This window comes from Papilio machaon, chromosome 10 (genome assembly GCF_912999745.1).
Source record: "Papilio machaon chromosome 10, ilPapMach1.1, whole genome shotgun sequence".
Lineage (NCBI taxonomy): Eukaryota > Metazoa > Arthropoda > Insecta > Lepidoptera > Papilionidae > Papilio > Papilio machaon.
The window spans coordinates 1971538-1991714 of record NC_059995.1 but is presented as its reverse complement, the minus strand read 5'-3'; the positions used below and the strand labels follow the sequence as shown (position 1 = coordinate 1991714).

Genomic DNA, 20177 nt, shown 5'->3' with positions numbered 1-20177 from the left:
AGGAACAAGCTAAGTAAAAATGATAGCGCACTTTATTGGCATTCCTCGATGAACTAGTTAGAAAATTAAATAAACAAAGATTATTAAACAGAGCAAATACTATAACTATAGCTATACTGGGCTTAATGGGGGATATTTTATAGCTATTTCCAAAGATCACAGACTTAAGAATGCTGTAGTATTTAAAATTTCATAATGTATATAAAATAATAATGTTTTTGCCAATTAAAAGTTATGAGATTTAGCAGAAGCCCTTAACTTAACTCTAATTAGTAATTGTCGGGCCACAAGTGCTCTTGACTGTACGTACAATATATCAATATAACAAACTCTACGTAAGTAAGCTGTAAGTCTCGGCTACAAACTCTACATGTTAATAAAAAAAAGGTATTCGGCGTACGTATTTCTAAGTTAGTTAAGTTGATATATACAATGCGTTGAGAAGTAAATGTGTTTGTTACTTGAAAATAAGACATTTAAAAACATACAATGTATCCTGTAACATGACTTGACATCTAAACGATTGCGAGGTGTATCGCCACTTTTATCTTGTTTCCCCTTCAACGTAAACCTTAACTTGCACTGGTACACTCAATGACGAAGATTTTGATGAACTAAACTTTTTGTAACAATCAGCCATATCATGATGTACAAGTTGTTTTTTTTTTCTATTTTGATAAGAATAATGAATCTGTATGTGGAAAGTGTGATTTATATACTTTCGCTAAACCCGACTAACTCCATAAAACTGTTTTTACCGCTTGTAAATTACTGTAAAACTAGCAGTCTACTGAATTAAACGTTTATATCTTTCATGTTAATTAAGATCCGTTGTCATGTAAAAAAGAGATAATGGCATTTGCGTTACAATTGTCGCCACTAAAATGCAGGAATATTTAGTCACGAATACTTTTTTAATATACTTATTTACTAAACAAATTTATGAAACACTCACTTTTTCCCGCGCAGTTGAGTGCAATTAAAATTTAGTAAGTAGCATATGTGTGCTTCCAGACCATCTATATCTGTGCCAAATTTCATCGAGATCCGTTAAACCGCTTTGAACATACGTAGTAGTAAACATTCATCTTTTCAAACTTTAGCATTTATATTTGTATCATAAACTTTCTATATACATTTTGTATGTATATATATATATATATATATACCCTAATACGCCTAGAGGATTGATATAAGAAAGTTTTTAGTTCGATTAAAATGCAAATAGGGCGGTAAACAGCGAGCTGCCGACGTCACCACCCGCGCCTCCCCAGGGGATGAATATGATAAATGTAGTACATTTACCATGTTTTCATGCAAGTTATAAAATACGAATATAAAAATCATGACACAAAATTATATTTCCCGGGTTCAAATATAATATTTTGAGATATTTAACAACTGCGAAGTCATTTTACATATTTTTAATTATAGTCTTACACATTCGGAAAATGCGTGGCGGTCGCAGAAAGCAACTTGCAATTCACCAGAGGACTACTAATCAGCAACAACCTCTTAGAGTGCTTTGTATGGACCGCAACATATGCATACAATAACCAAGCGATCACCAGCAGTTTGACATCTTGACGTATTTACTGCGCTAAGTTTTTTTTTAAAATATGTATTGAATGAATGGCCCGAAGTTGTAGTTTTTCGAAGTTAGTCCAATTTTTTTCTATTTTGATGATTGAATATTTTTTGTTAAAAACTTTAGTTTTAAATGTTGAAAGATTCACTTTTTCCCCAGGAGAGACTCAGCTGGTCAACTACCTCGGTCTGCGAGCATAGATTCAGTGGTAGAAGCAGCGATCTGCGCGCGTCACTCCGAGCCAAGCCAGCCCACGCTACTCCTCCCGGCGAGAGCTGATAGAGCGCTCAGCCTCGTATCCCCCGCGGTTGGCAGGAGAGCGAAAAGTCAGAGGGGACAAGCGGGTAAGTTGTCAACAAATTTTACAGTCGGCAGTGCTGAACCACATTTCCCCAGTGCTCAAGAGAATCAAGGTAAGTAATATGATCATAACTTTATTTGACTTTTTTTTACTTGTAAGCATATAAATGGACAGATTAATTAAAAAGATGAGAAACAATATATTTAAAGTTATCTATAACTCACCAACCAGAAGAGATTATTCGATCTTTACCGTAGGAAAGATTGAAGGTTGGATGATTAATTATAAAGGTTTATTGTAAAATAATTATTTTGAAGGTTTTCGGTAATAATAAATTATGAAAACCGTGAAAAAATATTCCTGTATATCCATTCAATGCCATTAAAATTTCATTTGAATAATCCTCTTGACTTGGTAACCCGGTAACGTTATCTTGTCGACAGTAATAAGTGGTTGCTTTGTCCGCTACGGCGTAGCAATGGCGTAGCCTAGTAGACGTATTTTTTGCGAGTATAACTTTGAATAAAAAACTTTCGAGTTTCCCTTTTTTATTGTATTCTCGTCTATTGCTTTCAGTCGTAATTTTAATATAATCATCATGGTATTTCACATGATTGTAGTAAACCAAGCAAAGTAATCTAATTTTTTTTAATGAGAAAATTACAAAATCCTGAACTAAAATCAATTCATTATATGTATTTTCATATTTTTCATTTTCAACACTAAATGGTGAAATAGCAATTAGGGCGAGAGATGAAAGCTCTATACTATTCCACGATGTTTATGTTGTTCCAAAATATTGCAGTTATTCTTAGCTTAATTTTTGCTACCAAATAAATTTCAGATTATCACGTATTTTACAAGGTGATCAATATTATCTACATAAAAACAAGGCGAAAGAAAACGCTATAATACCTTGTCAGTCAAATATCAAGGTTATGGGGTCGGAAAACCTTGTTGATATAAGGCGCTTCGAAATTTCTTTGTCCTCGAACCTAAATTAAACAAATACCAAAGCTAAAATACCAATAACGTCGAAGTATACGGGAATAAATTGCCTATTTTTTTAAACCAATTTTTTAATCGTTTTAAATAACCTCAAAATACCTTTAAAACAAGTAAGTGCACTGAAAACTTTACTAATACTTTGCAAATTCAGTATACGAAAGCTTATTATACTGAATATAACTAGTTGTCGCCCGCGGCTCCGTCCATGCGGATTTTAAAAACTATTTATTAGTAGCCTATTTCTTCCTTCCAGACTATGTTCTACGTCTATGTCAAATTTCATCAAAATCCGTTGAACCGTTCCGGAGATACCTTCAAACAAACATTCATCCATCTAAACTTTCGCATTTATAATATTACTAAGAAGTAACATATAATGTAATGTAATATAATATAATATAATATAATATAATATAATATAATATAATATAATATAATATAATATAATATAATATAATATAATATAATATAATATAATATAATATAATATAATATAATATAATATAATATAATATAATATAATATAATATAATATAATATACTAATGAAATAGAAATTAAGCTTTATGTTATGTTTTGTGTCTTGTTAATAATACATTTTTCATTAATTAAATTTGAGGATCCTTTCTTATCTTCCTTCCTCAGACTGTGCAAGAAGAAACTTGCTTACTCATTATAACGAAACAAGGACAAGCTTGTTGCCGTCCACTGACGAAACATCTGTACAATATATATTGCTGTCTCTATACCTTCAAAGAGAATAATTTTATTAATATTTATTAATATCAGCTGATTGAAATCAGTATGCAGTCAATCAATAATATCCTATTAAAGTTTCAATTTAGTCACTAATAATAGAGAAATGTTACGTAATTATCATACATAACTTTCGGCAATGCGCGAGTGTATTAAATGACTTGATAATCGGAAATAAATTCAAAGTTGAACGACCGGAATACTCGGGATTTGACTAAAATATAGAACAAGAAATCTAAGTCACGAAATCGTATTCAGTAATGGAGTTTTTCAGTATTTGATTAAGAATCTTAAATCCGGATAAAATTTCATTTACATTTATTTTCATTATTTACTTTGAATAAGCGCGAAACATTTTCCGGGTTACTAAGAATTCATTCTTAAAGAATTAATTATTGTTTTGTGTTTTAGATTTAAGATTTAACTAATTTCTCGGTAAAACGTAATTTTCTTGTCGAATTTATTTGATTACTATTCATCGAGCTATTCAAACATAGACAAAGAGTCAAGCAAAGCCGCATTCTATTAAATAATTTGATAAATTATGTTTTGACAGAAATTATTTTATTAGACGCTTTAGGTTATTTTTTGCAGGAGATTTTGGTGTTCTGGGCGTGTCGCCGGTACTACTTCTAGGATTGTACATTATCTAGTTAAGGTGGGTATAGACTAGAACATTTACTTGTAACAGAACAACGAGCAGCTCTATGATATGTTCTAGTGTATCACCCTTTCACGAACCAGACGTGCTTTTTAAATTGTACTCTGTATTACACCATTCGTAAGAACGATACATTACATAGAAATGCTTGAGTAAATGCTCTAGTCTATATTCACCTTTATGTAGCGGTTTTCGAAAATTGTCTTATTTTAAAACTGTCGCTCGCAAATTGATCAAATCGAGTTTTCACTTAGAGCAAAATGGAATCATTTCCGTACCACAGGAATCGATGCTATATCGTGCAAATAGCATGAGTGATATATTTGAATAGTACTACTTACTATATTTGAGCCGCGAGTAAAAATCTTACCTACTATTCGTTTCCAAAGAAATGTGCATAACAATAACCTTCGATTTATCAACAATGTTATGCGCCAGTTCATGCACATTCCTTTTCGAAATATAAGAGATATCGACTAAATCATACAGAAGTAACTGATAATACGCCAAAAACTAGAAATTTACTTTTTAATTATAATGCTTTGTAACGGTTACGTCTCTTTAACACTTTTATCAAATACGCGTAAATAAAGTCTTATTCTGATTAATGATTCACCGAAGCCTTCGTAATTAGATGATTTGGTTGTAATGCGACACTGTGACATTTATTATTACGTTCTCTTTAATATTTGTTGACTAATGTCCCGAGTAAGATGAGAATAATGTCTTACGCTAGGAGAAGATGTTTAGAGATTATTTTTGTATTGAACTCTATGAGATGATGACAAACATAAAATAAAACATGTTTATGGGGAACAGTTTTTTTTTATTTGTTCTATACTTTTAATTAAGAAGTATAAACCATTTCAGTTATCTTCATCAAAAATATTTCCTAAGTCACGAAGTTGGTACACTGTTTACTTCAAACGATTAAGTCAATATAATATATACTTCATAAATCCTTTGGTATCATTTGGCACATATGGTTCGCCGTATGTTTGGCCTAATGAACACAGAAAGCGCCTCCGCATCTCTTAATAGCAACATAGTTCATCGCACTATCACTGATTGCTATATTACAAACAATAGGCGTTTTGTCTTTACCTCGGTCTTGTTCACTAACAAAGTCTGTTACGATTCTAATATCCTAATGGATATTTTAAAATGAAACGGCATTCTGATGAAATTTCTTATATAAGAATGTTACTTACGTTTGTACATATTAGATAAATAAAATAATATTTTTCTTAAATTATTTTAAAGAAGTGAAATAATTTTGTCGTTATGTTTCTCTAGTAACTTAGTTCGGCTTAGCGAAGCGAGTGGCTGTGTTGTAAATGACTCGCGCGGACATGAAATAAATCCTACGGAGATTAAACCGGGAAAACGATCTGTTTCAGATGATACTCTACGTCCGATTTCATTGTTTATTTTTAAAATTAAGATCTATAATTTTATTAAAAGGATAACCTTATTAACGTTTATTTATTTTACTTTAAACTAAATATTGTCAAAGCTATTTTATTTGCGTTTAGTTTAAATTTATTCGAGCGTGGCAGCTAAGCATACACAATACGTAAAACATTCTATATGGAACCTCACTTTTCAACACTCAGTTGTACAAATTACTAATTTAAAAAAATCGGTTGTTATAAATACACACCCACATTAGATTAAGACAGGGTTAGTTTATTCCATTCAGTTTATTTTACAAATTTTAACTTCTTTGTCTTTGTAACATCTTTATTTTAAAAGCCTTGTGTCATTGTTTTATTATTATGGTATTCGATAGTCCCGTAATAATCTTGTTTCATTCCACACACTCCAAACGTGACACCTTCACATTTATAGGTTAGTATGGCTTTTGTCTTCCATTGTAGCACTTATCCTATTTAATGTGTTTATACACAAAGGCTTTTGTTGTAGCGCCTTAGTCATTTTTTTTTTCATCGATAGGAAACACGTTTATATAACATTGCTGCGACTTTCAGTACAGGGGCTTATATTTAATGAAACGATTTTTCGGAACATTTTTGTAAGCAAATATCAGTAATTGTATTTATATCGAGACTTTTTTTCGACTTCAGCTTAGGTTTATTAACACATTTTGTTAATTTGTACACACGCAGCTTTCAACGAAAGATTGTAAACGGGTTTTCTGTGTTGTTTGTCGATAAATCTAGTAAAATGTTTTAGTAAATCACATTAAGCGAAATGAATAATACGATATCGCAATAGATTTTGTGTCTTGCGTCAAACAGATTTGTAACTTGTTCATATCTTTCGCAAGTTCGTTAACAAGTTATGTCAGTTCTATTTGCTTATAGGACCATGACTAACTGCGTGTTACCGTAAACCAGACTGAATTTTAAATTAATTCTTGACAACTCACCTATTTCTATTGATTTATCACTTCTACACAAGTTAACACACAAACAAGACTTCTAGCTTCAAATTCTCATTATTGATTTATTTACAACGTACAAAGCAATCAACCAATACGATTGATTGCACAGAGATGAGTACTTAAATTCCCGAGACGATGTATGAATGACTAACGAAGTTTTGCACTAAGTGAATAGATTCTACGATAGTTTAAAGAGTAACTTTCTTCTGCATATAGTTTTGATTGTATAAAACCATGTCTTAGCCGATACAAAAAAAATTGTCAAAAACAAATCACATTACAAGACTGAAAATTTACTTTTAATATGCTCTATCTACATTGAAAACAAACTTAGTTCGACATCGAACTCTGCCCTAAATCCGATTCAATAAGCTATCCTTTATTTTGCTTTTGTAGGTCACTTGGAGGACATTATTTCTTATTGTATTACTTCTTATCTTGTTTGTATGCTTACTGTTTACTAATGGATTCCTTAACTCTGTCTGTTGTTACTTTTATAATCGTAAAATAGAATGGTGACAAATCAATTTTCCGTATGGCCAGTTAAGTTTATAATTAATATTAATCATATTTATAAAATTGTATTATGTACAAAGTATTAAAAGCTAATATAAGCTTGCCAACTATAATTTAATACTTGTTTCTTAAAAAAAATATGAGATTTATTTTTAAGTGTCTAAGAAGTTTTTATACAATATTTCAACTTTATAAGTACACAATAACAAATAAAAATACACCTTTAAGAAACTTTTTCAAATTTAGTTCTTTTCACTTAACTCGTTACAAATTGTAATTGACTGAAACTTGCCGCATCTCGGTATAAGTTGGATAGTTTTATTGCCAAATAGTTAGTTACGTGTAAGAAGGTATCGGACTCCTAAAAGATATTATAAATAAAAATCGAAATGAAGTTTAATACATTAAAAAAATAATGCCTAAAACCGTAGTAGTTCTGAATTTTATATAACAAAGCAATATGTAAGATACTACACGTCCGCAATAACATGAGACCTAAATCTTATGACGTATAATCTTCATTCTTGTAAATCTTAATAAAGTTTACCTACTTCTTGTAATAAATTAAATAAGGGAACACAATAGATATTATTAGCAAGTTAATAAAATACTTACTTTTATTTTAGTTAGAACAAAGACGGTAATAAATTTGAACATATTTAACATATTATGAATATATAAATACCCATGTTACATTATTCGTAGATACGAGAGAGTATTAGATATGTATACAAAAATTGTCTTGTCATATCTAATTGGCTCTTACTAAGAACTTCATTGACACATCGGTAGACTTCGCGTCTGTAGTTTTTACGAGGTCTCCGCCGACGGCGACGCGTCCCCACAAAATATAACCAGTTTCACAGCTTACAGTTAGCCAGTAACCAGAACTATGCTAAGTTATAGTAACGCTTTACCTATCGAAGAGGTATCCTAATCACCAAAGAGGTCTTTAGTATAGAAACAGCTGTCAATTTATAAAATTACGAGAAAATGATAAAAGTTAAATAGTTATTAATTAATATCGAGTTTTTATATCATACCTATGTAATAACTACTATGTAAAATTCAAACAGTGTTTAGAAAACGCAGAGACCACGGACCACCATTTGGCGCGGTATTTAAAAAAAAACCTTAAAATCGTTTATAACTAAAGGTTTTTAAATATATTTTAATATATGTTTCATTCGCTATGTATTAATTATTTGCTTAGAAATTAAATTGAATTTTTTAATATTACAACAGCATCATTACTTGTGTAATGTTTTTACGCAACACTGCGGACAATGAGTAATGCGCGGTCACGGCTCACGCTCTTTATTTGGTTATAAATTACGATAATCTATTATACTAGTACTACTGAGGGTCTATCACAAAAATTTGCGAGAACGTATTCGTTACGTCATCGATATATCAAAATGTGTATGACATCGAATATTGGTAATTAACCATCTATTTATCATAGAAGTAGCAAAAATAAATTATGTATTGTACATGTTTTATTATAATTAAATTAAAAAGTTTAGCTTACATAGTTTACATTCATAGTTCATTTTAATAAGCTGTTCGAATATCATAAACTACATAGAAGCGGAACTTATTGTATACGATAATAAAATACGCCGATATATTGCCGCGCGCTCAAATAACTCGCGACCCACAACACAATCACAAAATAAACAAAAGGAGACCAAAACACGAACTTGCAGAATGCATATTTTACACGCGCTTGTACTCAGTCTGTGAGCTTCGAGGCTTTGAAAACGGTGTTCTCTTTCGCACTTTAGTAAAACGATAACACTGTTTCTTTCTATTCGGAACTAAGCGCTAACTAGCGTACGTTTTTGGAACTAAGTGACAGTTGCCTTGCCCAGGCGCATGTTCTTTGTAATGTATTGTGTTCGAAGTTGTTCCTACATATTTTAATTTTTAAAAATTATAAACGGACAGTTTTGTGAATTAAAATATCTTTGTTTGTCATTAAATGGTTGTAATAATGTGTTTTTGTGTGAAATAGATATGAGCTTGTGTCAGTAAATGAGTGTTCGTGGTATTGTTGACATATCGGGATTATTGACTTGGAGTCCCAAGAACAGTATCAAGATAAAGCTCAAACGTACGTAAATCTTTTTAAATTTAATTAAAACAATAATAAATATAAAATACTGCAAAGTGAATTCATAATTTTATACTTAATTTTTTATTACAATTATTTAATTAAAATAGGTAATAAATTAGACAAATCATTGTATTAAATTTGTGAATTTATGAATTGCCACCTATAAACAATTAAGTTTACATTTTTAATTATTGAATGTACATAATGTGATAATGTTCATGATCAATTTGGTAATATCACAAAAGTTTAATATCTAAATATTAATTGATTATCTAAAAATATGATCAGCCATCATTCCTCTTCAAAATAATCAATTATGAATGAAGTTATCGTAATTAATAACTCTTTAATTTTAGTATTAAATTGGGCTGATCTATCCAATAGTTAAATTATCAATAGTTTTTGTATATTTCCGAGTTTAATTTGCATTGAAAACCCTAATAACTCTTAACGCTATACCTAACTAAATAATGTCAAAAGTCTAAATAATCAGTCAAATAATTTTTAACACCCCAAAAGATTTATGTAATCTGACTTTTTTATTTTTAGGATATAAGCATTGTCTGCCGTCAACAAAACATTCTATCATAGTTTCATAAAAATTTGTGTAGTTTTTAGAATCACGTAAGAATAAAAAATTACCAAAGTTTATTTTCATTTATTATGTATAGACAAACCAAAGACAAATCAAAAGCATAAACAACATATGAATGTTGTGTCTTAAAGAAGAAATTCGAATATAAATAACATTACAACATCGATGTCGCCTCATCAATTAAATGCAGTCGCTGTCAATGACCGAGACCAGAATCTTTTTAAATTATTTATTGGAACGAGATAATATTCATTCCATTATTAATCAATTCGTAGATAGCGATAAATATTTACATTAAAATACAACAAGATGAAATTCGTGTCTTTAAATTTGAATTTCAATTATTTGAATTATTATTAATTTAAAAAAAAACTTACTGCTTTCCAAAGTATAATTTAATGATATAGCGACGTAAAGAAATATAATACTTAGATTTTTAGTTTTTTTTTTTAATTTTATTAAAAGAGGCAAAGGTCAATAACAAAGTTTGACATGTGTAATATTTTATTTGATTTGGCACGGGCAATAAAAAACGCTTATATTTCTTTACCTTACAATCCGGTCATTTGATATTTTGCCAGCATAGTGCCGTGTCTGCTAACGTACGCGAGTCGCATTGCTAAAATATCATCCATAAGCAAATTCTTTAGCCTTTGCGCTCCGCCGGCTTTTCCAGGAAGCGATGATGAGGACAATTATCGTTGATGTTATCGAAGTTCGAAAAAAGGTTTTATTACGATTCGCATACGTTCCAAAGCACTCTTAAGTTTGTAACAAACAAGTTTTAAATTTTTTTTTATCTTTTTTTGTTGACATAATTCTAGCTGTACTTAAATTTGATATATCAATATGTTAAGTGTGTGCTTATGAAAGTTTTAAAACCTCAAATTAGATTCAAATTTCACGCCAAAATATGTTATTCTTGTAGTCTACAATTTTCAATTAAGTTAGATGTTAGAGAATTATGTTTATGAATTGATGAATGAATGAATGAGATTTATGAATGAATGAGTTTATGAATAGTATATAACGTATGTACTTTCAGTTTTATATACCTTAAGTACATAGTTGTATCCAACTTGTAAGTAACACATGTAAGCCTCTAAGACCTGACTTGAGCCGACTTTTACGATAAGCTGGAAATGAAATTGGCCTACACCAGACATGTTAACCTAATTAAATGTTCCTTATAAATTGACATGTATAATTTCACTATAATTTATTATTTATTTATTTTGTAATTAAAATTGTCAACTATCTTAATATTCAAATGTATACTAAAATATTATTTATTATCCATAATATTATTACCTAAAGTGGAAAAATAAGTGGATAAAATTTTCTTATAAGGAAAGGACGGGAAGGGAAATTGAATTAGATAGAGACGCATAACTAGAGGATATATCCTCTTTCGGTGCGTCCCCTCCTCTGTCGATTAAAGGTAGGCAACGCATCTGCAATTGCGGATGTCTATAGGCATCGATCGCTTCGTTTTTTAGGTGTATTAAGGTGGCTGTTATCTCGACTGAAACCTTATGATATAAAAAAGGCTTACAAATGACTCATAGGTTATAAGTTTGGTTACACCTGTGTCTGGAAAAAAACTTTTGATATCCCTGATAAAACAATTTTTTTTTACCATTAAGTAAACTATAAAGGAAGTACTTAGACTTAAAAATAAATAACCATTCTTGTATAAAGCGTTCTTTTAACGTAATGAATTAAATATTATTGAAATTGACTTCTAAAGGATTCCAACAATCTCCGGGTCGTAAAGCATTCGATGTTCCCGGTACAAGCATTATACCAATTTAAAAGGGCCCCAGGCAAATGGTGAAGAGTTCCGACCTTTTTCATCCCTTACAATGAATAAGTGCGCGGGTTATCAAAGAATACGCTTTATTCGATGTTTTCGAATTATTTGTACTGTATTGTTACATAAAAGCAATATCAAATATTTGGCCGATCACAGTTTACAAAGTTGAACTGAAATGAAATCTAAACTAGAATCGAACTATAGGCACGAATCTAATCAAAATATTTTTAATAAATGTTGATATTTCTTTTTGTCGTTGTTTTGACATGATCTAAAAAATATTACTAAAAACTGTTTTTTTTTTTTTAAATGGGAACAACACATCCCCCAAAATCATCATACAAATAATCAATAAATACAATCGCAATAATTTAGAGGTCTTAAACCAATTTGTGCTAAATTTAAAACAAATCTTTTTTAATAAGTGTTAGAAAATATTCTTGTAGTATCTCCTCAAATGTTGCTCACAAAGTACTAGGCTGTCATAACTATCTAGGTATATAAAATACAATCGTAGTAAAAACGCATCACTCGCTAGCATTGACACGACGTCCATATATGTAGCGAAAATGTCCGCTTTCTCTGTGTATTTGTGGGTCGTGTAACGGGCGTCCAAACTGCACGCGACATCGCCCCAGCCCGCAATCGACTATGAACACGTATGAAACTGTTCAATTACTAATTAAATTTTGAACAACTATGCTTTTAACTATATATACACTAACTAACACCTGCAATTCCGTCCGCACGGAATAAAAAAATAAACTTAATTTGTAGCCAATGTGTTTTTTCAGACTATGTTCTACATCCATGCCAAATCTAATCGAGATCTATGTAGTCGTTCTTGAGAGACTTTCTAACAAACATCCGCCAATTCATCCATACAAACATTCGCATTTATAATATTAGTAAGATGGCTATATTATGTTTTTTAACATGCGTTATGGCTGAGAAACTTAAAATTTTAAATACTATTGGTCTATAATCATAGCTGTCTCTATAAGGTTAGTAAAATATTGAAATTTTTTTACAATTTTGTAAACAGTTGTGTACGAATAGTATTCTTCCACGTAGAGTCGCGTTTATTGCATTGCAATAGTTGTAAAGTTTCATAACAGTAAAAATAATGTATTGTATCCCTTTACAATATAACTTTTAGAAATCTCAATTATCCTCTTTGTAAATTACATAAGCACGGTTCGGTTATCGCTCAGTTGAGTTCGTATAACCTAATTATAAATTTGCATACAGATTACAATAGACGGAGATTTGGCGGTTAGAGGACCGTGCCCTAATTTAATTGACTCAACCGACCGTCGCTTTGTTAAAAGTTATGTGGTCAACGCTTTGAACATGAATTGAATCCGGCGGTAATATACTTGTGTTAAGGAAATCGATATCGGTAGCTACTTCCTTGATGTTATTTGACGGTCATATTGCATCAATATCAAACCAGACACACGACAACAGAGCATCGGTTGCTTATGGGTTAAGCTCTTGATTTGTAATCTGAAGGTCCTGGGTTTGAATCCCGCCATGTACCAAAATGTATTTTCGACTTTATGTACATTTATCCTGCAATGCAACCTACATATATCTGCTAAAAAATTCAAAGATAAGTGTGAAGTCAACCCTGGGCAAGCGTGGTTGACTATGGCTTACTTCTACCCCTAACCTAGGGTAGGCACCGAGACCCTTAGTGAGGATGTATAGTGAGCTTATGATGATGATACTGCATCAATATCAGACCAGATCACCAGTCACACGCCTTGACTAATTTTGAAAAAGGAACATATTTCTTAAAATTGGTCAAGGTTGTAAGAATCCTTTCAATTATAAGCGAGATGAGATCGAACGATTCTCCGATGTAAAAAACAAAGTTATTTGACACCAATGGCACTTAATGATTAAATGATCATCTTGTGCATTAGAAGATTCACTACTTTTGCTCACATAATACAATTAATATCACAGTATCAAAGAATTATTATTTATGTAATTGAGAAATATTTGTAGTTAAAATAAAATTTAATTCAATTCCTCACATTGTTTCTAGTAATTATTTAGAGAAGCGGAACACATGCGTAATCTTCACTCAAACAAACGATTTTAAAATACGATCCCTTTTATATGGGAATCGAAGTTAACAAATTTCCCAGAGGATTCCTACGCCGCAACTGTCGTTAAACAACGGCCCTTCGATTTGGTTGACTGGCTTTATAAGGGACAGGTAACAAAAGCTGACATATGGTGTAAAACATTTTGTCGTGTGTAAAAAATTTACATCTGTTTATTTATGGCCGAAATCGCATCTTGCAATGAGTCTAATCTATAGAGGGTAGCGGCCGTTTCGCTATTAGAGGCGAATTCTAATGGCCGCTTACTCGTTTGCCACCTTATGATATAAAAATAATCGAAGCTCGAATCATCGCTGCTTTCCATTATTAATTAAAAATGTTAATCCTTTTGATTATTTAACCTATAAAAAAATCACAATTGCAGTCGATAATTATCCTCGTTTCGTACAAAGTGATAAAATTAAATGACTACAGTTTTCAGACCGATCGCAAGGATTTAAAGTCTAAATCTAAAGGAGTACTGTAATTTACAAATTTGTAGTCGTAGTGTAGTTGATGAAACACAATCAAAATTAATTGCAAAATAGCATAAATTTGAAAATATCGCATTTAACAAACATTGCATTTATAATTTAGAAAAAAAAATCTGAAACAACATGCTTTATGCATAACCTTTCTGTTACACATACAGAGCACAACAGAAAATTATGTTACTACGTCAAGAACAATGGCTGTGTAATGTAAACCAACTTTCAACTATGTAACATAAAAGTTATGTCAGTACTATGCAATTATTGTTTAAGTCAAAGCAAATCGATTATGCAAATCGGTAATCTAATCATGTAATGAAATTAAAAATAGCTTAAAATACTGCGATAGGTGTAATATTAATTTAGTACGAGTAACTGACTACCACTATCAGAAACCGGCAATGCAATACTAAAGTCAAAATACTAAAGTTTAATTTCTAAGCATAAATTCAACAGTCTAATTAATGTCATAGTGAAAGTAAAAAGTTTAATTAACAAACAAACAAAGAAAAATATTTTGTGTATTTTTAATTTTTTAACGACACAAAACTTCTCTGGTATCCTCGGAAAAAACAACCAAAGTTTCATCAAAATGTATTCCGCTGTTTCTTTTTATTTTATTTATCTTATCCAACAATAAATTAGGTCAAAATCATAACGAAATATGTTTTAAAAGCCAACAAGTGCTTAATCGCATGGCATATTATTTCAAAAGAAGCTGAGGAAGCTTCTTTCCGAACTTTCTCTATGAACTTTTTTATCATTATTGGTACCATGAAAGCAGGTTAACAATGTTTTTTCGACTTACTTAATCCTGAAACTACTCAGAAATATGGCTGCTTTATTCAATTGCAGGCTACGGAAATCCTTATTGGCGGAACAAATCCTACCGATAAAGGATTTTCATATTAACTTCAGAGTTCCGAATCCCTGATTTGCGTTTTTACTAAGAATATGGATGCGGTATATTTTAACCTTAAAAAGATTTCTTTCTTATCATGAATTTAAAAATGTTTTTGTTTATAAAAATAAATATAACATTATATTAAGTAATTTGGCTCCCGAGTTGTGAAAAAGAAACGTCTCACATTTTACATAAGCGGCACTATTTCGTATTTTCATTAGAAATTTTACAAATTTTGAAAAGTTGAACTGTAAAATATTGATTTTTATAAAATTTGTGTCTTATTGAAACACAGTATATGTTACTTGTCCTTAAATTTTACTATAATAACTGGAATGTTATATATTTGCGATCCTAACCCTTATGTCTTCTATATTACGTTTTATATTTATGTTGGTGTCATAAGCCATAACATCGCTCGAGAAAGTGGTAATGTTTAACCTTAATTGATTCTAGAAATTTAATATTAACTCTACATCAATGTTTTTGTCAGATTTATTAGAGACACCATTTTCACATATAGTATCTACGTTTTATACTAGTTTGTTTCAGACATGACATGAAGAAATGACTTATGCAGAAAAAAAAAGTTTTTCATGATTAAATCGTGTTCATTTCTATTTCTTCTTAGTTCTGTGCCTTACAAATTCATATATGTACTCGTTAATGGGCATTTTAATTTACTTTAACAAGACAAAATATCTAACATTTTCTTATTTATGTACAGCGGGAATAGTTACATATTTATATTTCGTATGCAATAAACCCGTTTCATTGAAATAGCAAATTATATGAACAACAACATGCACATATAACGAGACGATGTGATATTTTATTTTATATCATACCGATAGGGTTGGCAAAAAAAACCAAATGAGAAAAGCAAAATGCATTTATTCAGTATAGTGTGTTGACAAACATTAACATGAGTTCATCATGTCAAAATATTAGGTCCTTACATATGAAATTGGCGTTTTGTATGGGAGGTAAAAAAGTCGAATATTTTTTAATATAATATATTTAATTAATCAAAGTATGAACCATTATTTTCTATGCACTTTTGCCATCTCATAGGTAGTTCATTGATCCCTTTACTAAAAAAACCAGTCGGACGGGAATCAATAAAATCTTTGAAGACGATTTGGACTGCCCCATCGGAGTTGAATTTTTTCCCTTGCAAGAAGTTATCCAAATTTCGAAAAAAATGGTAATCTGTTGGAGCAAGGTCCGGGGAGTACGGAGGATGTCTTAGACTTTCCAATTGAAGCTCTTCTAATTTAGTAGCCGTCTGTTACGCAGTGTGTGGTCTAGCGTTGTCGTGAAGCAGCAGTGGCGTGGAGCGATTGACCAGCCTAGGTTGTTTAGCCGATAGCTTTTCCATCATGGTTTGCAATTGCTGACAATAGACATCAGCCGTAATAGTCTGGCCAGATTTGAGAAAACTGTAATGAACAATACCGGCACTAGTCCACCAAACGCTTACAAGTAACTTTTTTGGGGTTAATTTTCGCTTGGGGCAGGATTTGGCTGGCTGGCCAGGATCCAACCTTTGCGCTGAGCGCTTCCGATTATCGTAAAGAACCCATTTTTCATCACAGGTAATGATTCGGTTTAAAATACCTTCATTATTGTGCCGGTTTAGTAATGTAACGCAACAGTCGACGCGCGTTTTCCGGTTTGCTTCAGTCAATTCGTGAGGTACCCACCTTTCAAGCTTTTTAATCTTCCCAATTTGCTTCAAGTGAATTAAAACAGTTTTATCACTAACATCGCAGCCTGCAGCTAACTCGGACGTGGTTTGCGATGGATCCGCTTCCAAAATAGCCTTCAACTCTTCATTATCAACTTGAGTCTCAGGCCGTCCACGGGGCTTGTTTTGCAGATCGAAATTTCCAGAACGAAAACGTTGAACCAAAAACGAACTGTGTTTTCTTTTGCAACACGACCGCCATACACATCATTCACCCTTCGAGTCGTTTCCGCAGCACTAGTGCCACCGTGGAACTCGTACTCGTAAATAATGCGATATTTTAAGTTTTCCATTTTGTAAAATGAGTGACGCAAACAGAAAAAAACAGAAGAAAAAAACAAATGAATGACGGTCATCGAACCACAAATACATGAGTCTATAGCTGTACAAATTTGAATTTGGAATTCTTTACCAAAGAGGAGAAATTCGTGATTAAAGTGGCCAGTACGAAAAACGCCAATTTCATATGTAAGGACCTAATATTAACATAAAACAAGTTGTTAAACACCGTTTTGTTTTATGAAACGAAGATTTTTTTTTAGATTTTCTTATTTTATACTTTTCAATATAATTTTATAATATTCGTTATATATAATATTTAATATTTCAATTATAATATTCGTTAAGGTACTTCTTAAATGTTATTAAAAATTTTAAGATGAAATGTGGCAACTGGCAACCCTAAATTTAACAGTACATATAGAAACGAGTTTGAAGCAACTCGAGAGCTTCCAATATGAAGAAATTGTACGCTCCGGAAATCGCCGAGCGCTTGATTAAACTTATAAAAAGTACTTATCATTTGCATAATGATGTACTTGAAAGAAATCGAGTTTATTATTTGTATAGATTTGATTTAAAAACAATTTTATTACTATTGAAACATTATGCTTTTACATTAAACAAATAAAGGAGATTTAACTTTGTAATCAGAAATAATAGTGATAAGTAACATAAAGTGTCTTAAAATATTAACTGTTTATAAAAATAATATAGAAAAGTAGTTGTCGCCCGCGACACGTATGCGCGGAATTAAAAAAAACTTAATTAGTAGCCTATATGTTCTTCCAAACTATGCTCTATATTTAAGCCAAATTTCATCGAGATCCGTTGAGCCGTTTTAGAAATACCTTCAAACAAACATCCATCTATCTATCCATCTAAACATTCGCATTTATAATATTAGTAAGAAAGAAGTTGAAAATTTATCAATAACTTTGAGATTGAACCGTAATTATTGGAAGCTGACAGATTCCACCTTATTGGCAATCTACGGAAATCAACGTTAAATTGCATGTCTCTGAATATAATTTTGTATAAAAATCAACACTTTAGGACTGCTTAAGTAATCGTTTAAAAACAGATGGCAGTAAAAATGCATTGCAAACCTAATATTAAAACAGTGAGATTTATAGTGTGATTAATTAGTGACATTGATTTTGACCGTAATTTATATGACGGTTATATATCGGTATAAATCTTGAAGTCATAAACTTTAAATATTTTACATCAAAAAAAATTATAGTACAAGTAACAAATTATACAAACATTACGTCTTAGCTCGTTGCTGTACCTATTATTTAAGACGAAAGATACCCAAATTGTATCAACCCACACTTAAACTTAGGTTAAAACTTTAATAGAAGGATTATGTCATCTTGATATTAGTCTAGACGTGGTAGGGACAGTTAGAAGTGTCCTGCACACGTCTGTGCTTTTATAGTCTGCGGTAAAGCACTAGATTCATCAGATCACACTACTGTAATATTCATCTAAAACATTTGGTCAACATTTACCAACTCTCAAAAGGATAGAGATTGCATAATATATCTCGGTAGACAATTTTGTCAAATAATGTTCCTTTATAGATCGTGTAACAGTTTATTTTATTCCAACATGAAAGTAATTTATCTGAATATAAACGTTAAAATGTTATGATTACTTCCGAACGATATAATCATGCTTTAAGTGTGTGGCTGAAATCGATTTTTTTTTTCAACAATTCCTCGCTTCACTGGATTACCAACATTAATCTTAATCTGCCGCCGGCGAATTGAATATGAATTCCTATGAGATTCTCGACCTTGTTTGTATATTAATAATGTTGGTATTACATTGAAAATTTACATTAGTTAGTAATAGATTTTATTAATTACTAGCTGACGCCCGCGATTACGTCGCGCGGAATTTAAAAAAAAAACGTTATAAATAGCCTATATATACTTCCAGACTATGTTCTACATCTGTGCCAAATTAAATCAAGATCCGTTGAGTCGTTGCGGGGATACCTTCAAACAAACATCCATCCATCCATCCATCCATCCATCTGAACATTCACATTTATAATATTAGTGAGATATAAGTATTAAATTAGAAAATTTATTTTCTAGTAAGATATTAAATTAGAGTCAATGACATTCTTTGCCATAAAGTTTTCACGAAAAGTAAATTTGGATTTTCGCAATGACTTTTCGATGCGTCAAAACTGTATATTATCGATCTTCGCAAAATTAAAAAAAAATCTAAAATGGTTATTTTATTCATCATCATCTCCACGTTCTTCTCCGGAAGGTTGGCATATTATGTACTCTTCAATATTGCTTTCATCTATACATTATCTTCATAAAAGACATTTGACTTTTTTATTAGGTTATTAAATGTCAGTCTTTTCACCTTTTTGTATTTACTTTTACTATTTTTCTCTCATTACATCTCTATTTTCAAATTAAATGCATAATCCGCTGATTTTCCTCAATAAAAGGACTGAAGCAAAAGTGCGTATTGATTAGTGTGTTCCAATCTTGTAACAATAACGCGTGGGCCCTTTGTTCTGGTTTGACAAGTGCGATGCCTTTTTAGTCCACCGGCCATTCCGCTGAGTAATACTTACGCTTGTTATTCAATTATTATAAAAAAACTTCTACCTTAGTTACCTGAGGCATATGTAAATTAATTTATTTAGTCTTGTTCTGACCAAAATCATATATGCAGAGGAGAATTGGAGAGGATGACAAAATTATATTGTGTGTTTTGCCTGTGGTAACCCACTTACAATTTTTTTCGCCTTCCTGTGCATTGTAGAAAAATATTTTTTTGACATAATCATAACAGAAATATATGATATATCTTAAAAACGTTTATCCATAATA

At 31.1% G+C, this 20177-nt stretch overlaps 1 protein-coding gene across 1 annotated transcript in view; it reads left to right on the top strand.

Annotated features, from left to right (window-relative positions):
* Positions 1-20177, top strand: part of LOC106713335 — a 105462-nt gene that overhangs the window by 41788 nt on the left and 43497 nt on the right. Inside the window, exon 5 of the mRNA XM_045679886.1 lies at positions 1748-1932. Coding sequence (XP_045535842.1) covers positions 1748-1932 — 185 coding nt within the window. The remainder of the gene's footprint in view (positions 1-1747; positions 1933-20177) is intronic.